The 20,241-nt window shown below is 43.5% G+C and overlaps 2 protein-coding genes across 2 annotated transcripts in view; both read left to right on the top strand.

Moving 5' to 3' along the window:
- The first annotated feature begins 12,742 nt into the window (after nucleotides 1-12,742).
- On the top strand, nucleotides 12,743-18,789 carry park7 (parkinson protein 7). Its single transcript, XM_034586470.1, has 6 exons — nucleotides 12,743-12,936; nucleotides 13,589-13,690; nucleotides 14,838-14,897; nucleotides 15,595-15,664; nucleotides 17,609-17,695; nucleotides 18,464-18,789. Exons 1-6 carry the CDS (start codon nucleotides 12,850-12,852, stop codon nucleotides 18,622-18,624), a joined length of 567 nt encoding a protein of 188 aa, XP_034442361.1. The 5' UTR covers nucleotides 12,743-12,849; the 3' UTR covers nucleotides 18,625-18,789.
- A 1,037-nt stretch (nucleotides 18,790-19,826) lies between these two features.
- Nucleotides 19,827-20,241, top strand: part of kcnab2a (potassium voltage-gated channel, shaker-related subfamily, beta member 2 a) — a 76,738-nt gene continuing 76,323 nt past the window's right edge. The window contains exon 1 of the mRNA XM_034586468.1: nucleotides 19,827-19,915. The gene's annotated coding sequence lies outside the window, so the exon portion shown is untranslated. The remainder of the gene's footprint in view (nucleotides 19,916-20,241) is intronic.

Raw genomic sequence — 20,241 nt, 5'->3', positions numbered from 1 at the left:
TGACAGCCCCTATAATTATCTCCCCTCCCTCCCGACGCTCCCTGGGGTCCTGTAAACCACTTTACCCCAGCAGATCATTATTGAAGGAGGCCCCGTCTCTGAACATTACTTAACCAGTCCACTGCAGCATTTACATTTAGGATTTCAACTGTATATATTCAAATATGATGATTTCAGTCTGTTGTGTCCTCGTTTTTTTATTTTCTGGTATATTTTAAACACAAAACAAACTTGTCATTTACACCCTCGTATTGTAAAAATCTAAAATGAAGGCTTGATTGAGCGTGCATCTGTTGCACTGTGTCTCCCTGAAAGGCCGGCTCAGTCCCTTATTCAGCAACCTGTTCAGTGCGTGATTGACTTTTCCCTCCACACCCCTTCGGCAGATGAGGGAACAGAGCTTAAACCTGTTACTGTCAGCTTCTCACCTGGATCATAAGAACTCCTGCTCAGAGCATGCAAACCAATATCCCCCTATTCTGTGCTCAGCCGCCCAGGATTCACAGCAATAGCTCTTCACAAAGACCAGGGCAGAGCGTGCTCCGTGTTATCTTATTGAGTTACCTGTAGCTAAGCTCTGAGCGAGCACACACAATGGCAGGCGGTTAATGACAGCACAGGGCCTAACCCCTCGTCCCCGGCCTTTCCCTGAGCCTCATTTCCGCGCGGCGGCTGCCATTTCACAGCTGTTAGCCACAGACTCTCTTTGTCATGATTAAGGACAAATTAATAGATGCCTCCTGGTAATCAGCTTTCATTAGGGTTGTCAAACCGTCAGTGGCGTTCGCTCCGTGCACTGGACACGGGATGATCACCTCCCAGTTGAGAGACACTGCGGCTGGCTGTGCTCGGCTGTGGCGCTGCCGCTCAGCTGCTGTATTTGTGCGCTTAGTGTGGCTAAAGTGTGGGTAACCAGTGCATTAGCACGCTCCTTCGTGGCACAAGTGCTTGTAGTTGGTGCATTAACAGTGCTCCGTGTGGAGCTGCAAGATGGAGGTCATCGTGGGAATGACATAAAGAGTAGTCTTTCTGCTGGGTGTAATTGGCCCCAGCATGCTGAAAATGGACTGTGAAATGTAAGGGGGGGTCAAATAATTGATTTTCCCCCGAATGCAGAATCCAGGGCAGGGATGTTTAGTGAGTAATTTACAAGAGCAGTTCAGCTCAGGCTGACTGGCATATCTGTTGAAAGTTCCCAGGGGCACAGGAAGAGATAACACACACCTGAGACCCTGGAGCAGATGGACAGCAGTCACTGTGCTACTCAGAGGGCAGAGAGGATTCACATCAAACTTACCTCCACACATCTATGTATGCAGAGGGGATACACACACACACGCACACACACTCACACACACACATCCACATGCACACGCTCAGAGGTTGATGGACACAGCCTTTTGTGTGTAGAAATGGACTCTCTTCTCTCACTCTGTCCATCTCGCTCCATCCGTCCGTCTCTCTCTCTCTCTCTCTCTCTCTCTCTCTCTCTCTCTCTCTCTCTCTCTCTCTCTCTCTCTCTCTCTCTCTCTGCAGCATTTCTGGATTTGATGAAATAAACTCATCAGACTTCCAGCAAGTTTGGCATTGTGCGCCAGAGCTGAAGTCATTTCAGTATGCAGATTTCAGACTTAAACCCATAACCGTGTTGCGTGGTGCATGACCACCCCCACCTGCTGGAGAGAGAAGGCCAGGGTGTGCATGATGGGATAGGGACATCTGTAAGACAGGATATAGCCTGGCCCTCTGTGTGTGTAGTGATTTTGCTACACCACAGCCGGAGGGAATTAAGACAATAGCCTTATGTCAGATGGCATAATCTAGTGACAAAATGGCATTTTATTTGCTGTGCCAAAACCGGGCTCAAATACATGTGTAAGCTAATTGAGGAGAACCAGCTGCTTAGCCATCTGCAGCGGGGAAATTGGTTTCATCTTTGATTTGGAAAATTTCATGTTAAGTAAAAAATGACGACTGGAGATGGTCAAGATCTGTGATCTCTATAATTTGAATTTATGGAAAACACAATGATTAGCTATTGTTGCACCAGAAAGTATAAAAAAAAAAAGGTGGATGAACGTCGGTGATGCTTGCACATTGTGTTTGTCACAAACGACATTTGTATGGGGCACAGTCACTGCTCTTCAATTTTCATAAGCATCTCAGTAAATTGCACCAAACAATTTTCAAGATCAATTCCGGCATCAAAGAAAAACAATGCACACAAATCCCATTTCTTCAGCCCACATTGTGTTGGAGAGGGCCCCTGTGTTTGCATGAAGGTAATTACAGTGGGATTTGATGTTGTGGTGTGCCCAGAATTCTCCAGCTTTAGATCAGGCTCAGGGTGCTCCACCCCATTAATACTCCATATGGGGAACCCAGCTGTGATCAGAATTGGAAGAGCGGGAGGGGAAATCGATTTCATTTGCAGGATTATTGATGTAACCGAGATGCTGTTTGTATGAAACATAAAGTCTCATTTCAGAGGTTATGGATAAAACTGGATTGAGGGGCTGTGTGTTTGTTTTATTCAATGAAACATTACAGAAAACAGAGAAGTCAATATACACACTGCTGTACAGCCCTCACCCGCATTGCACCACATTACAGCTTTGGAACTAGTTTTTTTTTTTTTATTGTTTTCTTCTCTTTTCATATTTGCCTGCTTATACTGACACAAACTGCTGCATGCAGCCCAAAGAGCACGAGACAAAATTCAAGGTGGAGAAATAATCTGGGAAAATAATAGACTTTAAAAAGAGAACATGGAAAAATTAGCTAAATAAAATAGATTTATTGCATTGCATGAGGTTTTTAAAAAGCGGGTTCAAAGCGACACACACAATGTTGGCAGAGAGAACAGACCTGGCATTCGGCCTTTTTCACCCCTTTGCCAAACTTCCCCTTCCACCTGTTCCCTACATTTTTTAGGAGGCTTTATGAGTCAGGCTGATGGGCTCACCCATATATTAAAAACAATATCAGACTTTCCCAGGGTTCACATGGTCTAACAGCTGGATCTTTCAACCGAATCCATTCTGTTCCCTCTTTCTTCTCTTCCTCCTCTGTGCCCAGTGACGACCATTGTAGTTCCCACACGCATAACAGCAGTTGGAGCGATGGCAAACCAGATGGGAGATTCTTTTTTTTCTTTTTCGGGGGTTCACAGCATTCCTCTGATGACGACAGCGCGGGTCAAGGCAAGGTAAAGTCCTCTATAAAAATATTTCCTCACACTTTTGATTGCATTTTATAGGCAGAGGGAGAAATTCAGCTTCTCATAATGCAAACGTGTTCGATACATGTATGAGACTTCCGTAGCGTGACCACATGTGCGGTCCTTAAGTTGCTGTAAAGTTCACATTAAGTTCTTCCGTCAGAGAGATTTTAACAAGCTCTCCCAGTCATCAAATTAAGGCATCGAGGCGATTCCGCTCCTCTCGACTCACTGTCCTTGTTCAGGAGCAGATGTTCAGTGATGGGCAGTGTAAAAGCAGGCTTACACATGTTCATGTCACCATATCGTTACAACATGGAGGAGAAAGTTATGTCATCGGGCCAGCTGGCTCAAATATGAGCTGCAGCAGTGTGTGAAAAATATGGAGCAGGGGTGGAGCCAAAAAACTCAAGTTTGGCTGCAGTTGAGTTCAGCGTTTCTCGCTCGGGGTTCAAGGTTCAGACAACACGATATATAGGCCACAGCAGAGTTTCTCCCATAAGTATGTCATTAATTGCACACTGATGCACAGACTCACGTGGTCGCCCTGTCAATCCGCCCCGTGCAGCTTTGTTTTCAGTGAGAATAATTATGGGGTTTAACAGTCGCGAAATGGGCTTGTTGCAGATGATGAAGGAAATTGCAGAATTCCATCATAGAGCGTTTGTATTTTGACAGGGAGAAAGCTGAGCCAAGTGAAAAAAGAGAACATGCCATTTTGCGCGGCATGTCTGCGAGGGGGCCGCTGTTTTGATACGGGCCCTGTGTGGAGCGAGGAGGGAAAGTGGGTCCCTGTCTGGGAGAAAGGGCTGAAGCTCTGTTACGGAGCTTAGGCCTCCATCTATCCTAATAAAAAACACTTAAGCCAAACAGCCTCCTCTTGCTCTCCTTGTGTCTGATCCTGGGAGCTACCTGCAGGCCCTCCGCAGAGCACATTTAATAATGGTCTCCACCCCGAGCCAAGGCAGCCATATAGACTGCAGGCTGGGGCCTACGTTTGGAGCAGCAGCGCGGCATTCTGGGAAGGCTGGGGCTTGTCACAGTGGCATGATGGGTGTGGTGCAGGGTCCCTGAAGTGTCTGCTACGGAAATCTAATAGGGCTGTCTTTTTCAATAATGAGGTTTGGCTTTTGCCCAAACTTTATTGAACATATCCCACTCTTCAGCTGACACATTTTATGTTTATTCTTCCCCCTCGTCCCTATTTTTTTAAGTCACTATTCTTTGATGGTGTTTATGGAAGCAGTTTGAAATGGTTTTCCTTTGCGACCGTAATCCCAGTCTCTGTTCCACACAGGCCCCGATGTGAATGAGCGGGAGCGTAATGAAAGACTCGTGCTCTCGACGATTTAAACCTGAATAAAAAGTGGCATTTTTTATTTGTTTTGCCTCGTGTCTGATTCTTGGTAATGCAGACAATCAACAGGGTAGAGGAGTTAAGTGCATTATAAATTACTGAGAGGGAGCCACCTCGCTCTTGGAGCTCATCCTGATGCTGCTGCTGCCACTTTGGGTTATGTGAGGAGTAAAGTACTTTAGTCGAGACCGTGGAGCTGCTCCACAGCACTCCTTTGCATATCAAACAAACAGCAGGGCACGATGGCGGTGCCAACCCAGACAGCTATGTTATATATGTACGCAGCAGCGATGCACATGCATGTGTCTGTAAAGGTGCCACTGAAGTCTATTGAGTGTCTCCTGTGACACACATCATGGTGACACAGTGTCTGAGGTTGGTGGTTTTGTGTATAGAGGAGATGTTTCAAATGGAACCTCAAGATGAATATGGTAATTAAAAACAAACCCATTCATGGAGAATATAATGAGAAATTATACACATGAGAGATTTCATATCAGCACGAGAACTGCACTTCACCGTTCGCACTGGTTTTGTGTTTATAAAACTACATTATGATGATAAATAGATACATTTGAATAGTGCGTGTTTTTATTCTCAGTTTTTTTTAAAAGAGAGAAAGAGAGAGATGGGGCTTTTCATGCTGCAATCCCATGTTTATAGTCCCCTTTTCTGTGTCCTCAATCCGTAAGGTGACGATCCATGACTCTTATTTTCATAACAAAACGTCCCTGGGTCCAGCAAACAAACTGTTGTATGGATGTACTATTGATTTCACATTCACACGTCCGGACTTAAAGGGACTATGGGATTGCCCATGAATCCCAAATCTGTGTGCTACTCACAGTCTGTCAAGTTGACATCCACTCTCCTCTGTAAACTGGCAAGATTATTCACTCAACAGGATCTCCCTCTCTTTCATCCCGCGAACTACAGGCCAATCCGGCCGCTGACAGCCAAGTGATAGCATACAGATGGAAATGAAGGCGAGCGGGGGGGAATGGTGCTGTTTGTCAAATGCTGGAGGAAGGAAGGAAGGAAGCTTCTGGGTTCAGGGAGTATAGACAGCCACTTCCAGAAACTGGGTCCTCTGATTTAGCTTACTGTGAGGTTTCAGCGCCCGAAATCTTATACTTAACACCGCGGTCGTGCATTTCGTTTGTGTGGTTAAACTTAAAACTCGATATGATCTGATTATGTGTTGTGCAAGCTTGTTGCGAGAGAGTACGATTCCAGCCCAAGACACATACAGACGTAAAACCCTTTAATATAAGTGACGATAAAGTACAACAGTGCCAGTGGTTTTACAGGCGCGGAGATAATTTATTTCCTCCCTCAAATGCCCTCCAATCTCTCTATTTTCAACAACATATCCTGAGCAAAGAAGAACCTAAGGAGAACCTTACCGTCTGCTGAAGGAGATGTCAGTTGTTTGTGTAAGGTAAATTACATACAGCCGCTATACTCTGATAACAATCATACAACAACTCAACTGGTCTTAAGAATTGATATGAGCCGTATGCGCTGTGAAATGTATTTCCCTCTCCTTGGGCAACAGATGAAATGCATTCTTCCCCCGTCGTCCACCGAGCGCACACAAAGAATGCATTCTGCCTTTTCACTCGCAATGTTGGCTTCTGCTCGGAGATGGTCGTTGTGCTTTCTGGATCACAATTCACAGCCACTGGAATGAAACCAATTTGAGCTCCTTTCAAGATAATGCAAATAAATATCAGCCCTGATTTGCCAGTTTTTTATTTTTTTCTTCCCTCCACAACTTTTCCTCTCTTCACTCCCTTATCAGCACACAGAGCGTTTCTCCCTTTCTTAGGGGTCGAATGAAAGGTCTCTCTTTTCTCGTGAATCAAGGCAGAGGAGAAGCCTGGTCCAGGGCTGATTCATGTCGCACACACTGGCGGGATGTTATGCATGGATAATTGATTGTCGAAGCAGCATGGCCACCGTTGGATCTTGATGGTGCTGCCGAAATGTCACCTTACTGATGTTACAGCGGTGCCGATATTAAAAAGGCCGGTCTCAAAGGCTTCCATCCGAGCACACTCCTCTCCCACTGTGTCTGGGAGAGACAGTGCTGTTTGTCAGGCTTCTATTTCAGAAAAGGCAGATCTCGCATTGGCAACCTTATCTGCACAGGACAGCGCACCCTCCTCCAGAAGTGCATTGAACATTTCCAATCATAGGAATATATCACTCTGCTTTTAAAGTGGAAATCAAAAGTGTGGGAATATTGAGAGGGGAAGAGACATAATTGAGATTGCATAGGATTTATTTATAGCTAGTTTGTCTCCTTCCGAAACCCGGAAAAATTACACTCCGAGCCGCAAATATCTCCTCCGACTACAATGGAGGAAGCATAATTTTTGTGGGAATGTTTTCATACCAGTTCGAAGATGTTTTAAGGGAAAATTGTTTGGAGACGTCTCAGACATTAAGTCAGATAATGCAGTATGCGTTTGTATAAAAAGTGAGGGATTAAGTGAGTGGAATCCGGTTAATTTCCGAGTTAGGATGGTGAACCAAAAGCTGAGCATGGGCTGGTAAACTGTGTTAATCTATAAAGGCTTATGCAGGTAAATATAGACTACACCTGCATGCTTTTTTACCGCCATAATACTTTGCATGGCGAGACTATTGAGCATCCGTTTCCATTACCAAGGAATGGAAAATGGATGTTTTGCCATCGGTTTTCTGTGTGGCTTTGGTACGTTGTTCAAAGAATGAAGCATATAGAGCCGCCATCATTTCCGAGGCCTGAGCAGGACAAACCAGAACGGAATCAGAATTTTTTGCCACATTTATTGCACCGTGAATTATGCTGAGTTGCAAATACATGAAGTAAGAATCAAACTGCTCAAATCACTCGATGATTTCTTCATAAAACTATTATTTTTAGTAGGAATCATGTTAAGTATGTTTTTCTGCTCTCGTACCAGTAATATGAGTTCCAGAACAAAAGCTTAAATTTACAACATCCCCATTGTGTCTCTTGGGTGGACAGCATTGCTTCCTCTCTGCCATACTGAAACCATTCAGAACTCAGGGCTTCCCCCATAATCAAGTGTGAATGAACATGTAAACTTAGCCAAGTATTAACAGAACTTGGCCTTTCTTCCAGACACAGCGGTTCATGCTGCTGTGTGAATCCTGGTTGGCGTGACAGAGGTAAAAGGCAAACAGCTTGAGGAGAGAAGAGGACCCAGAACAGACAGGCGGGAAGAGACCACGGTGTTGGGCAGAGGGCTGCGGCACAGGAAAAGGGAGCATTAATAGCCACCATATGGCTGCATATTCTGGGGTCTCCGGCGTAAATTTCATTACCCCCCGACGCAAAAAAAAAGGACCATCTAAAAGATGTGTGTAACGTGGCCTGAGACAGCTACCGTGTGAAAAGCGGACCTTTATGTGCGAGAGCCATGGCCTGATCGGTCACGCTGGGGTTTTTAAGGAAAAACGGGGGTAGCAGCTGTTTGGTTCACCTGTCCTGTCCTGTACACGGCTCTCCATCAAACCAGAGGCTTCTGTCCTCGCAGGCCTGCACCCACAGACACGTTCCTCCACACTAATCTCAGATGTAACACTCCTATCTAACCTGACAACATTTTACAAGACCACAGCCACTCTGTTTATCAGACTTGTACAATTATATGGTGCTCTATTTGGTTATAGTGAGAGAGATATCCACAAACACAGTGTGCAGCCTTTTGGTCTGCCTGTGCTCGGAATCACACCGCGTTTTTCCACCGGACGCTGAGTGGGAGAACTCAACAAAGAAGGACAAGGCGCTGTTGTGGACCATCGGGTCTCTGTGTAGGTTAACCTACACCATCGTAGCTTTAATGGCGGCAAAATTTCCAGCGCCTGCTACTAGCTGGAAATTTTGTCTGACTTCACTGTGGGGAAAGTCTTTTCCTCACAGCGCGACAGTGTGATTGAATTAAATGTAACTGTTTGCACATATGTTCCCTTGTTTAAAGGGGAAAAGTTACTACAGCACTGCTTAAGCCCTGGATTATCTGTCTGCGTCCTCTGCCTCTTTAGCATCAACATGAATTCACCCACTCAGAGTCTATCACACATCCACAGAGCTCCCTGAGAGAGAGCGGACCTTAGGGAAGACCGAGCAGTGGGGGGGGGGGGACCTCGACAGAGCCGAGCGGAGCTGAGCAGAGCAGGGCTGCGGTTGAGCCCATGGGCATGGCCCTCTCACTCTCTGGCAACCACTTTGTTAGGCACACAACACTAATCCTCCTTGTGTCTTTATTGCCCTCTGTGTAGAGGAGCAGGCCGGGGCTGGGGCTGGGGCTGGGGTGGGGGGGCACCGCTGCAGGGCCAGTATCACCAGCATTCCTGTTTGAAGATAGGCCACACTGTTTAGCATTAAGGCATCTAATAAACACACTGAAACTCACTGAGACAGAGAGGCAGAATAAAGAGACAGAGGAGTCACACCGGCACCTCCCCCTGAAATAATACGGGCCGGGGCATAATTTGAGGATTGGCAGATTATTGCAAACCAGAAATGACTGTGAGGCAATTCTGGTTCATGTTGCTACACACACTCAGTAATCTAAACAACACATTAATGTGCTGCCTTAATTTGTAATACTGCCTCTGTGGCTGAAAACCATTTGTCATGCATTGGATTTGCAGGAATCTCATTTTGGATAAAGAATTTAACACAGAAGGTTTAATGAAGGCTGAGACGTAACATGCAAACATATCTTTGTTCGGTTTATCTGCTCCGTTCATAGAAAACTATACATCTGAAAACTTCTGATGATTTGACAAAGACAGCTGATTGCCTCTGCCGTCGCCTTCCGAAGTCAACTTTTTGTATTATTTTCTTTTTTATGATGGTTGAAAATGTTCTCACACCATTGGCCTTTGCTTTTGAACCCTCCTGCACCAAGTTGAACTCACTCAGCTGGCGCCATCTTGTGTCTGCACTGCACCGCACGACCCCCCGACACAGGTGCATAGAATTCAATGTCACCTTTTCTCCCATCTCCTCACTGTCCCCCCCAGCTGTTGCCTGAGCTCTTGGCATCATAAGGTAATAGCATCAAGATGCAATCAAGATTATATGCTTGTCACTCATTCCACTGCACAGTGTGTGAAACAGACACTGGATAAAAAACCCTGTGAACAGACAGAAAGATAAAACGCTCCAAAATATTCATCAGTTTTCTGACTGCCGCAACACAAGCCCTGAATGCTGCCATTAGATCACAGGGAAGAGTCACCACTGAGCAAAATGAGGAACAAAATGAGTTGGAATGTAGAAATGCAAAGAATAAATAGAGAGAATATCGTCTGAAAAATGTAATCTCTGCCTGTGGAAGCAAATTTTGTGTAACCACTTTTGAGTGTTGTGGCACTCTTCCTTCCCGGGGATCTGAAACAGGGTTTGCAGCTGTGTATCTCAACTAAACAGAGCCACTGCTTGTAAGCTACATCCACACTGGCAGTTTATTTCCATGTTTACACCATTTCATATTCTTTGCAATAGTAACAGGATTACCTTGTGACAAACGGTAATTTGTGGAATTCCCTCATTTCAGTTTGAGGATTTTCATTTTTTTCCCCCCTCTGTCCCTGTCTTAAAAAAACGTTTCTGTATTCTAGTCGCCCCCCCAGAAGGTTTGGTTTCAGAAAGCCTTCAGGTTTTTCAGCAGACCTCTGTGAACGGGCAGATAAAGCAGAGCGAGGCCTGGTCATGGAGGAACATGGAGCACGAGAAATAATAATGTAAAAAGAAATCCACACGATGAGCACCCACACCAAGTACAACGTAACACATAAAGTATCATTCGTCGCCATGTTACACTTATGGATAATACATATTTGTAGATTTTTCCCAAAAATTTGGGTAAAGATCATTCAGAGAGGTATTTTTTCTAGATGTATTTTTTAATGTTAACAAACCCCATAAAAAGTCCACAACCAAATCTGTTCATAAGTTTGTCAATATTTCCCAACCTCCTTATCCTGTGTGCGTCTCTCAGCCACAAGTCCATTGATTCCAACTGATTACAGATAACATTGGTCACAAATAATTGATAGGTTCATTTAAAAAACATCAAGTAATTTCTTATATGGACTATTTCCAGTCGTGGATTAATGTGTGCATTAGAAGCAATATGGCAGCAGCACAGTGTGTGTGGGGCAAAATAAACTACACTTGTTTCTCATAAAGATAAACAGTTAGGCTCATATTGTGTTTTTAATAGTGGAAATCTATGGCAAGAAATAAGGGTAATCAAGGTCCGGGTTTGTCCAACCAGGCAGTTCTTCTTACTAGGTTCAATCTATTGATAGTTTATAGGATTTTTCTCTAATTAAAAATCCTGAAATCACCACCCTTCTACTTTAATGTTTTATTTTTTTCCAGGAAGTTGTTTTAGTTCATTGTGTTGTATAAAAAAATAAAAACTTAGAGGAGATGAGAAGATGAAGCAAACAGTCAGATTTGATCCTTCATGTGTTTGTTCTCTGCATCTCAGACATTAATTGTCATTCTTTACTCCTGTGTCACGAGTCACTTTGACAGATTTGCTCAGTGTGATCGTGCACTTGATGATCACATAGGCCTACTGGAAGGAATTAGCACACGTATATACGTGAATTAATGTATGGAAATGAGTGCCACCGCGGGTCTGGTTCAGTTGATCCCCAGCTGCATATGTTGGTAATCACCACTGGCTCTTGGATTCACTCGCAGGCACGCAACAAACAACCTGCTGCCAGCACCCCCTACGCTTTTGTCTAATCTGCCATTTCACTGAGCTCGAGCTCGACACACAAATATGAAAGTGGAATCTCAGCAGCAGAATGTACAGAGGCACATTAACTAGGATAGGTGCGTGCAACACTAAAGCCCCAGACATTAAGCCTGGGATTTGATTCACTAACTTTCTGGCGAGTTTGCGGCAGAAGTTCTCAGACAGATTCTGGAGAACTCGGTGAACCTGCAGAAACAAGGCCTGTATTGTGGTGACCTCTTGCATGGTGATGTTTTGGAAAAGCACATTCATCAGCTGACTGAGTTAACCCTGAATCACTCTGACAATTAGAGTGTGATTAACTAACAGGGCTCATGGATTTACAGGGAAAATAACACTGATTTGTTATTGTCTGTGGATTTAAGACTGTGGTGAACACTGATGGAGGAGAAACTTTCTTTTTTGAATCTTGAAGTAAGGCTACCACCTGCTGGAATAAAACATGTACTGCCTGGTATTAGGGACCATAATATGCACAATGAATTCATGGCTGCTCACAGCTGAAGTATCATTAATACTTGCAGAAATATACCACACAGAAATGTTATTTCTCTGACCTTATAAGTGTGTGTTTAATAGCACCAGAATCAATGTACTTATTAGAATGGAAACTACTTTCTGCACTGATACTGCCAGGTAAATATACTGCACTCTTAAGCCAACATGTAATGTGCAAATACACAGTTTGAAAGAAGCCAAGGCACACTGTCATGCAAAACATATCAAAGGGGGTCAAAGGTCATAATTGTATATACATGTAAGGAAAATGATCAATTTTGATAAACGCAAAGCAAATTTGTATCAAACCACACAGGTCAGAATTCTTATCATGAGCTTTTGCACAATGTTTTCATCTGCATTTGCTTGTTTATTTGTTTGTTTATAAGCAGGAATCTGCAAAAATAACTACAAGACTAATTACCATAAACTTTGTGCAAGGATGTGGTATGGGTCCGGATCAGGGGGCAGATTCAGGAATCTTTTTTTCCACTTTCTTAAATATTGCGACACCATTTTCGTTGAGTACATAGATCTTGATGAACAAAAAAATCAAACATGTTTAATTGAATGATATTTTTGAGTTTGTGCAGTTTGGTGCAGATCCACAAAAAAATCTGGATGTGGTGAATTTGAATATGGTTTCATAGGGGGACTGTGAGTGCCGTCCTAGTTTTAACTTTATTTCTCTCTGCAGAGGACATAGAATTAAAGAGTGGTTTCTCTGTATTTGCTCTAAGTCTCTCTTTAGTTCATAAGTTAACCATTGATTAGTTCAGTGTTGACACTCTCATTACGTTCTGTTGTTGGTAGGATGGTGCTTTCTCTTTGAAAAGGGGGGATAGAGGAGCTAACCTGGCAACCCAGCCTCTGTCAAGCTGCCTCACAGCAGACTGGGTCAGTTCCAGTTCCTGCTGCAGGAAGTGACCGTGTCTCTCTGAGTGTGTTTGTGTCCCAGCTGAAACTCCACCATGAGTAAGAAGGCGTTAGTGATCCTGGCTGCAGGTGCAGAGGAGATGGAGACCGTCATTCCTGTGGACATCATGCGGAGAGCTGGGGTCTGTCTGCGTGACGTGCTCTGTGTGTTAGCAGCTAGCTGGCTAACGGTGGTGGTGCACAACCTAGCCTGCTAGCGTCACTTTAAAATTAGCCTGTCCCCTCACGTATATGATTTTTAATGTCTCACTGATGTTAACGTCTCTGTGACGATTATTACCATGTAACCGGTATTAAATACAAGCTAATGCTAACATGAATCAGTCAGCTAAGTGCTCGACTAGCAAGTAGTTACTCACTGACCAGTCCCAGGTTGAACTGGAGTTTAATGGGCTGAGTGTTGAACTTTCTCTCAACCTCTCACATGAGACCAAGTTAAATGTCAAAGTCCAACGTCCTTCCAGCTCTCCGCCATTTGATACCTTTCAAAATAAGAGTCACAGTCAGCCCTACAGGATGCCATGTCTTATTCTAACGTGTGTGTGTGTGTGTGCGCGCGTGCAGGAGTTGGACATGTGTATAAAGGCAACTGGACATGATTGTGTCTCTGGAAGATGTTCTCAGATCATCTTGATGAGAGGTGTCTTCAAGAGACACAAGCAAGTCCAGTATCCTGTGTACACATCACATGTACAACTCCCTCCTGAAGACACCAGTTATCTGAGGCGTATTCACTGATATTGTGTGTTTGTGTTTGTGTGTGTAACCCTGTAGATTTCAGTCACAGTTGCGGGACTGACCGGTAAAGATCCAGTTCAGTGCAGCAGAAATGTGGTCATCTGTCCTGACGCCAGCCTGGAGGAGGCCAGCAAACAGGTTATACACAGTATCTACAGCTGTATGCACACATTCATGGAAACCAGGGCAAATTTGATTTAATATATTAATATGTTGAAATAAAACAACCACTGCTGCAAATAGTCATTAATGACAAGCCTATATCTCCAAATCCATCCCTCCACCCATCTATCAATGATCTGTACCACTTATATTCTATGGGTTACGTGGGAGCTGTCGGTGTGTGAGAGGTGGGGTACACCCTGGACAGGTCGCCAGCCCATAACAGGACCAACATACAGAGACAAACACATACTCAGTGCTAAACACTGCACCACTGTGCCACCCCCATCTCGAAATTAAATTTTTTGAGTTAAATAAAGATTTATTACTCATTGTGGCATGTGTGCAAGTCTGGGCACTTTACTGAGTCAGGATTTATTAACAACCTCCCTTCTTTGCCAACTCCTATATATACAAGAGGGAATATTCTGCTTTGGGGTTGTGTGGCAGTCAGGAGTACAGGAAATATTACACTGATAAAGATACGACCTGAAATATCACCAAATTCTGGATCAGTCAAGAGAAACTGAAAGGACCACGATTCAAAGAAGAGAAGAAACCCCAAAATCCACAAAAAAGTACTTCAAGAAACACAATCTGAAGCTTTTGGAAAAAGCCCTCGCATTCCCTTGATGTGAACATTATTGAAAACCTGTGGGCATTGATAATAGACATGCCATGTGTGCATGACAATCCAAAAATATCCCAGAGCTTGAGATGATTTACTGGGGGAGTGGGTAAAAATTCATATAACAAGAATAGAAAGACTCTTAACTGGTGACAGGAAGAATTTACAAACTGTGATATCTGCCCATGTGTCTGCTAAACTGGGGTTACTAAGTACACATGCCACAATTAATTTAATTTTAAAGAATAGCTCACCATGGATGTTTATTTGCTGCAGGTGTTGCAGTAATCTTTCACTGCAAAAATCAACAAAATATATAATCTGCACACAATGCTATGTTTCATCACTGTCATTACATGTTGGCTTAATGCCCGGCTTAATATTTCGAAGTCAGATGAAGTATAGAGTTTTTTATTGTATGTTAAGTTTGATTCACCATGAGTTCTACAGATCCTGGTTATTGTTATGTAATGTTTAACCTCATCTGTTTCCCAGGGCCCTTATGATGTGGTGTTTCTTCCAGGAGGAATGCCAGGGGCAAAGTATCTGGCAGAGGTGAGAAGCAAACTGCACTTGGTTGGAACAAGTCTCTTCATATTTTGTTCTGGCCGGGTTCCAGCCACATAAACTCGACCCATGCTTCTCAAAATGTCAAAATTTTTGTCAAATTCTCAACTGGGAAAATTGCTACAATGAATTGAAAAATCAATCGATTAGTTTACCAACAGACAATTAATAGGCAATCGGCGCGGACACACCTCTGCATGTTTAGTACAGCTCTATGTGACCCTGAACAAGATTAATGAGTACAGAAACTATCCTCAATATTCATATTTAAGAGTATATTGATTATTGCTGCCATTGGTGGTACTCAAACCTTTTTTTAAAATACATTTTGGGGCATCAGAACTGAGAGAACAAGATAATTACTTAGTGCACGTTTTCTCTATTATATTCTACCCCTCTGTTCTGCTTAGGAAGCATGGAGAACTCTAAATGTTCTAAAATTGAAACTTATTTAATGTTTATTCCAAAGTACAACTTTTAATCAAACTCATCTGATCAATACGATATAGCCACGTTTAGATGTAATATTGTAATAAATATTTTGCTGTTTTGAAACTGTGATGGGTTATTTTTCAATGTGTTCAAAACATTGTCAGTTTGTTTTCAGGAGTATAACGCAGTCAGCATACACACTGTGCAATCCCAAATGAGTCACAGTGCGTCTGGTTTCCATGCTCTCTTGCAGTCTCCTGCTGTGAAGGAGGTGCTGCAGGAACAAGATGGCAGGAAAGGTCTGATCGCAGCCATCTGTGCAGGTACGGTTTGTGAAAACAAACTAAAAACAGGATTACACAGGGCCAGCTTCTTATAGAGATGCCTTTCACTGGGTTAACGTGAAGTTTGACCGACGTGTGGTGCTTTTAATGAAGTCGATTTGAATCACTCCAGACACATTGCTGTTAACTCAGGTCCTTGCTATGTAGCTTTCACTACATTTACACTTAATTAAGACAATAGTCTGAATAAGACACTGCCATTTAAACAGCATTTTTAATACTAATACTAGTAATAAGCAATAATGGAATTATGACATGTGTATTACGATAATCGCATTATATAGACATGTATACATCTAAATCACCTTATGTAGTTTTCACAGCAGTTTTTAACATCGGCAGCATACAGCAGTTAACAACAGGACACATGCCCTGGGTTCGAGTTAAACGGGTAGTCACAATCAGTTGTGCTAGTGATTTGGATTTTCTCACAACTGGAGTTAAAGATCTCAACAGGGGAAAGGTACAGTTTTATATGAACATGGCTCTGAATATGGGGGATTTCCTGGTACTTACCTGGTAAAAGGATGAGCCCTTAAACATGTTTACCACTAACCTTTACCAGATTGTGATACATGTTCAAGGTTAATAAAAAACACGCTCTGTTAACCAGTGGTCATTTGTGACCCTCTCCCTCTTTTGCCGTTTGAAATAAAAGCGCTTGGGTTTGATTAATAACTTGGCCCGGGTGACCCCCATAAGCACTGACATTTCATTTGACGGCCTCTGTGCGCAGAGGAAAGGACACTGGAAGGACATTTTGAATAGGACAGGGAACCAATGCAGCAAAGTGGATTGAAGGGTGTCCTAGAAAATGACTGAAATCCTCTCAGGAATATATAGTTTAATGAACCTGCCAGCATGAGGGCCGATTGCAAGCCTTATTATTTTGCAGAGCATGAAAATTATCCTGACATGTTGAAAAGGTCTGTTTAAAAATGACTTGATTGAAAAGCAGTTTAATAATAGGTGTAAAGAAAAGAATCTGATTAACCATTATTTGCTTCTCTTTTTGATGTGATATTTGTAGATGCATGTAAGGTTTGTGTCCATAAAAAACAGATACATGGTTTTTCTATCAGACGATTGAAAGATGGTCATCGCCCTTCTCTCCCCGTCAGCTTGCTGTCTGTCTCTGTTTCTCAGAAGGTCTCTCTCTCTCCCTCCCTCTCTCTCTCTCTCTCTCTCTCCCTCCCTCCCTCTCTCCCTCCCTCCCTCCCTCCCGCTCTCTCTCTCCCTCCCTCCCTCTCTCTCTCCCTCCCGCTCTCTCTCTCTCTGAGTGGCGTCCTTTGGGGTGGGGACGGCTTGTAACAGGAGTAGCTTGGCTTTAACTGGCAGTCTGCTGTTCTGCCAGGGGAAAGTGTAATCTTTAGACTGCACGGGAAGGCAGCCAAGTAGCATAATCAATAACTTTCTATTTATTAACAGTTTTTGTACGAGCTCACTGCAGTGCTAGGACGCTACCAAAGTTAATGCAGCAGTAATGTCTTCAGCCTCCTCCCCCCCCCCCCCCCCCCCCCCCCCTCTCTTTTCAATGTGGTGCAGAGGCTTCAGGGAGAGGCTGAAACTGTAGACTGCATGTGTGTATTCTTAGAAACAATGGCACAGTTGAGGACACCTTTAGGACATAATGTTGTCATCAAATATTTTGCACTTAAGTCATTCATTTATATTGCCAACTACAATCCCTTCTGTGGTTTCTGTATTTAGATTGTCTCTGGCTGAATATTATTTTATATTTAGTGTGTAGCTTGAAGGGGAGGGTTTTGAGGACACACTATTTTACCCTTGACTCCCGCAACCATTTTAAAACAGCACTGAGATGGAAAACTGGACTGACATAAGCAAAAGAACATGTTCTGAAGTGTCATTTTATCAGAGGAGGCTGTTAAATGAACCTGAACAAGCTTTGCCCTTCCACAGGTCCCACTGCTCTTCTGGCACATGGCATTGGCTACGGCAGCACTGTCACTACGCATCCTGCCATGAAGGAGAAAATGATGGCTGGAGGTAAAAAAAACAACTCAATACAATGAGTAATGTTTTTAAATGAACAACTGTATAAAAAGATGGACGAGACATTTTCACTTCCACACATTATCCAGAAAATAAGCTAAAATATCGGACGCATCGAATTACGAACGCTACCATTTCGCATTTGAAACCAGAGATTGCACAATAATGATCGTGGCGTGGAGCAGCGGTATCGAGGTCCTGACGATGAATCTGGAGTAGGTCCAAGCTGTCATCATGACGTTAAAGATGATAATTTGGACAAACATCTCTGTGATATAGAACTAGACAGAAACCATGATGTGTACTTTGACTTTTTAGTTTTAGTCCAAGTCCCATCCACTATCATGAAGGAGGCGGATTTATGACCTATATTGCAGCCAGATGCTTTGGTTTCACTCTTAAAGAGCCGTCATTTCGTCCATCTTAATATACAATCAAGAATTTATAGCTAGTTGCTTTAACGTGTCCTTCTGTACCTCAGAAGAACCTAAGATATTGTAATTAAAGGTAAAGGGCAGCAGATGGTGCTGTACTAGCTTTTTCCTGCCTATAGAATAATCATGTCACTATGCAGTAGGGGAGAGGCACCACTCAGAGGTGAGAGAGGATGCAGGAATTTGACAGAATATACTAGAACTGGGTCAACTGGAATAGTGATAGATTATCTATGATAAGGCATTTTGGGGGTTTACGCTTGTGGCTTTAATCTCTCATATTGTGATTATCCTTATGCTGTTGCTCTTTGCATTTTTCTTTTTTTAGACCACTATAAATATTCGGAGGCTCGTGTGCAGAAGGATGGCCACTACATCACCAGCCGCGGGCCAGGAACCAGTTTTGAGTGCGCACTGGCAATTGTAGAGGAACTTCTGGGGGCTGAGGTGGCAGCTCAAGTCAAGGCTCCACTTATTTTGAAGGACTGAAAGTAGCTGTGTGTTCATTTTACATCCTGCAAGTCGCGCTTCCTGCTCCACAAGTGTGCCACTACTGAGACAGAAGATCCTGTGTAGCATGGTGCAATGACTCAAAGTCACTAGTCACAAATCACTCTGCCCAGAGAATAAAGGTGTTTCTGCTCTGATAGATTATTGTCTTTCTTAGTCAGCAATGAAATGCATACAACACAGTATAGGCTAGAATTGCACTCAGTAGAGCGCATGCCTCTGCCAAATCGCCTTAAAGCCCTAAATGTGTCTGATTTTTTCATCAAGATCCATGAATTATTCCCTGGGAAATAAGTGAAAATATGAATAATAAACATTATTTATTTGAAAGAAAGTGAATAAAAAAAAATTGTAATCTGATCCCTGATCAAAATGTGAAGGGTCCTATCCTGACCCATACCACATCTTTCCATTTTGTTGTTTTGTGTAATCCTGCCTACAAACAATTAGGGGTGAAAACATAACCTCTTTGGCAGCGGTAACAATGAATGGACATGCTTTCAAAATCTGAAATGTATTTTGTTTGATTGTAGTTTCTCCACTGACACTTCTGTCATTATACTGACTGCTTTATTACTTCACTTGCCATATACCTTCAGATAAGATAAGATACAACTTTATTGATCCACACACACAAAAGAGTATGTACATTATATACACCTTTCATTGTAGTGGTTTGTATAGATAAGTAAAGTGCAGTGGCACGGGCAAGTAAAACACTGTACATAAGAAGAAAACCCTGTTTGTACATATACAAATATAAAGTTATTTTCTGTTATAAATAGTGTAAAGGGAATCATTCGTGGATCTTGATGAAAAAGAATGAGGTGTTTCGAGGGGCTGATATCTATGAGTGTGAGATTTGGTGATGCTTGATTGAATTTAAGGGGCCCCATGGGGACAATAAAGTATATTTGATGAAAACCTTTTGTCTGAATCTGTTTGTCTCACTCTGCTGTGTAATAACACTGGAGGTCACTGGTCTCCATACCCCTGCAGTGGCTGAGAAAAGGCTGCATCACATAATGTGTTGATGCTGCTGCTGCTGCTGCTGCCTGAGACGCGGGAAGCGGAATCCAAACAGATTGGCAGGCGACGCTGGCCAATGAGAGGCCTCGAGCCGGCTGCGGCGCTGTTCTCGTCGGCCAATCGCGGCTGGCGGCTGGCGCCTGGCCGGGGAGGGGCGGGGCTGTGATGCAGCGCGTGGTGGTGGTGGTGTCAGAGCAACAGAAGCTCCTCAGTCAGACACGAGACGGAATCCGACTGAAAGGTAAGAGATGAAGTGCTGTGTGGGCGAATTCACGCTTTTAATGGCGGTGATATTCATGTAGAAAAAGGGTTAACGTCGTCAGGGTACTGTCATGTCTGCTGTTTGTTGCTCGCGAGGCTGTTATCGCGGCGTTAATCACGGTAACTCGCTCCAGACGGTTATCGAAATTGACGCGCTGTACTCATAACAACAGCGGGGACAAGTGTTGTCCACACCGGTGAGAGAGAGAAGGCGTCTGGGAGTCGCCCCTGTGTCTTTGTTAAAGCCGCGGTTAGTGTGTGAACTGTGCGGAGCGGGGAGCCTGAAGTTCGCTGCCATTCCCGGGC

Source organism: Hippoglossus hippoglossus, chromosome 5, assembly GCF_009819705.1.
Source record: "Hippoglossus hippoglossus isolate fHipHip1 chromosome 5, fHipHip1.pri, whole genome shotgun sequence".
In the NCBI taxonomy this organism is placed as follows: Eukaryota; Metazoa; Chordata; class Actinopteri; order Pleuronectiformes; family Pleuronectidae; genus Hippoglossus; species Hippoglossus hippoglossus.
The sequence above is the reverse complement of the archived record's forward strand: the minus strand, read 5'-3'. Positions and strand labels throughout refer to the sequence as shown.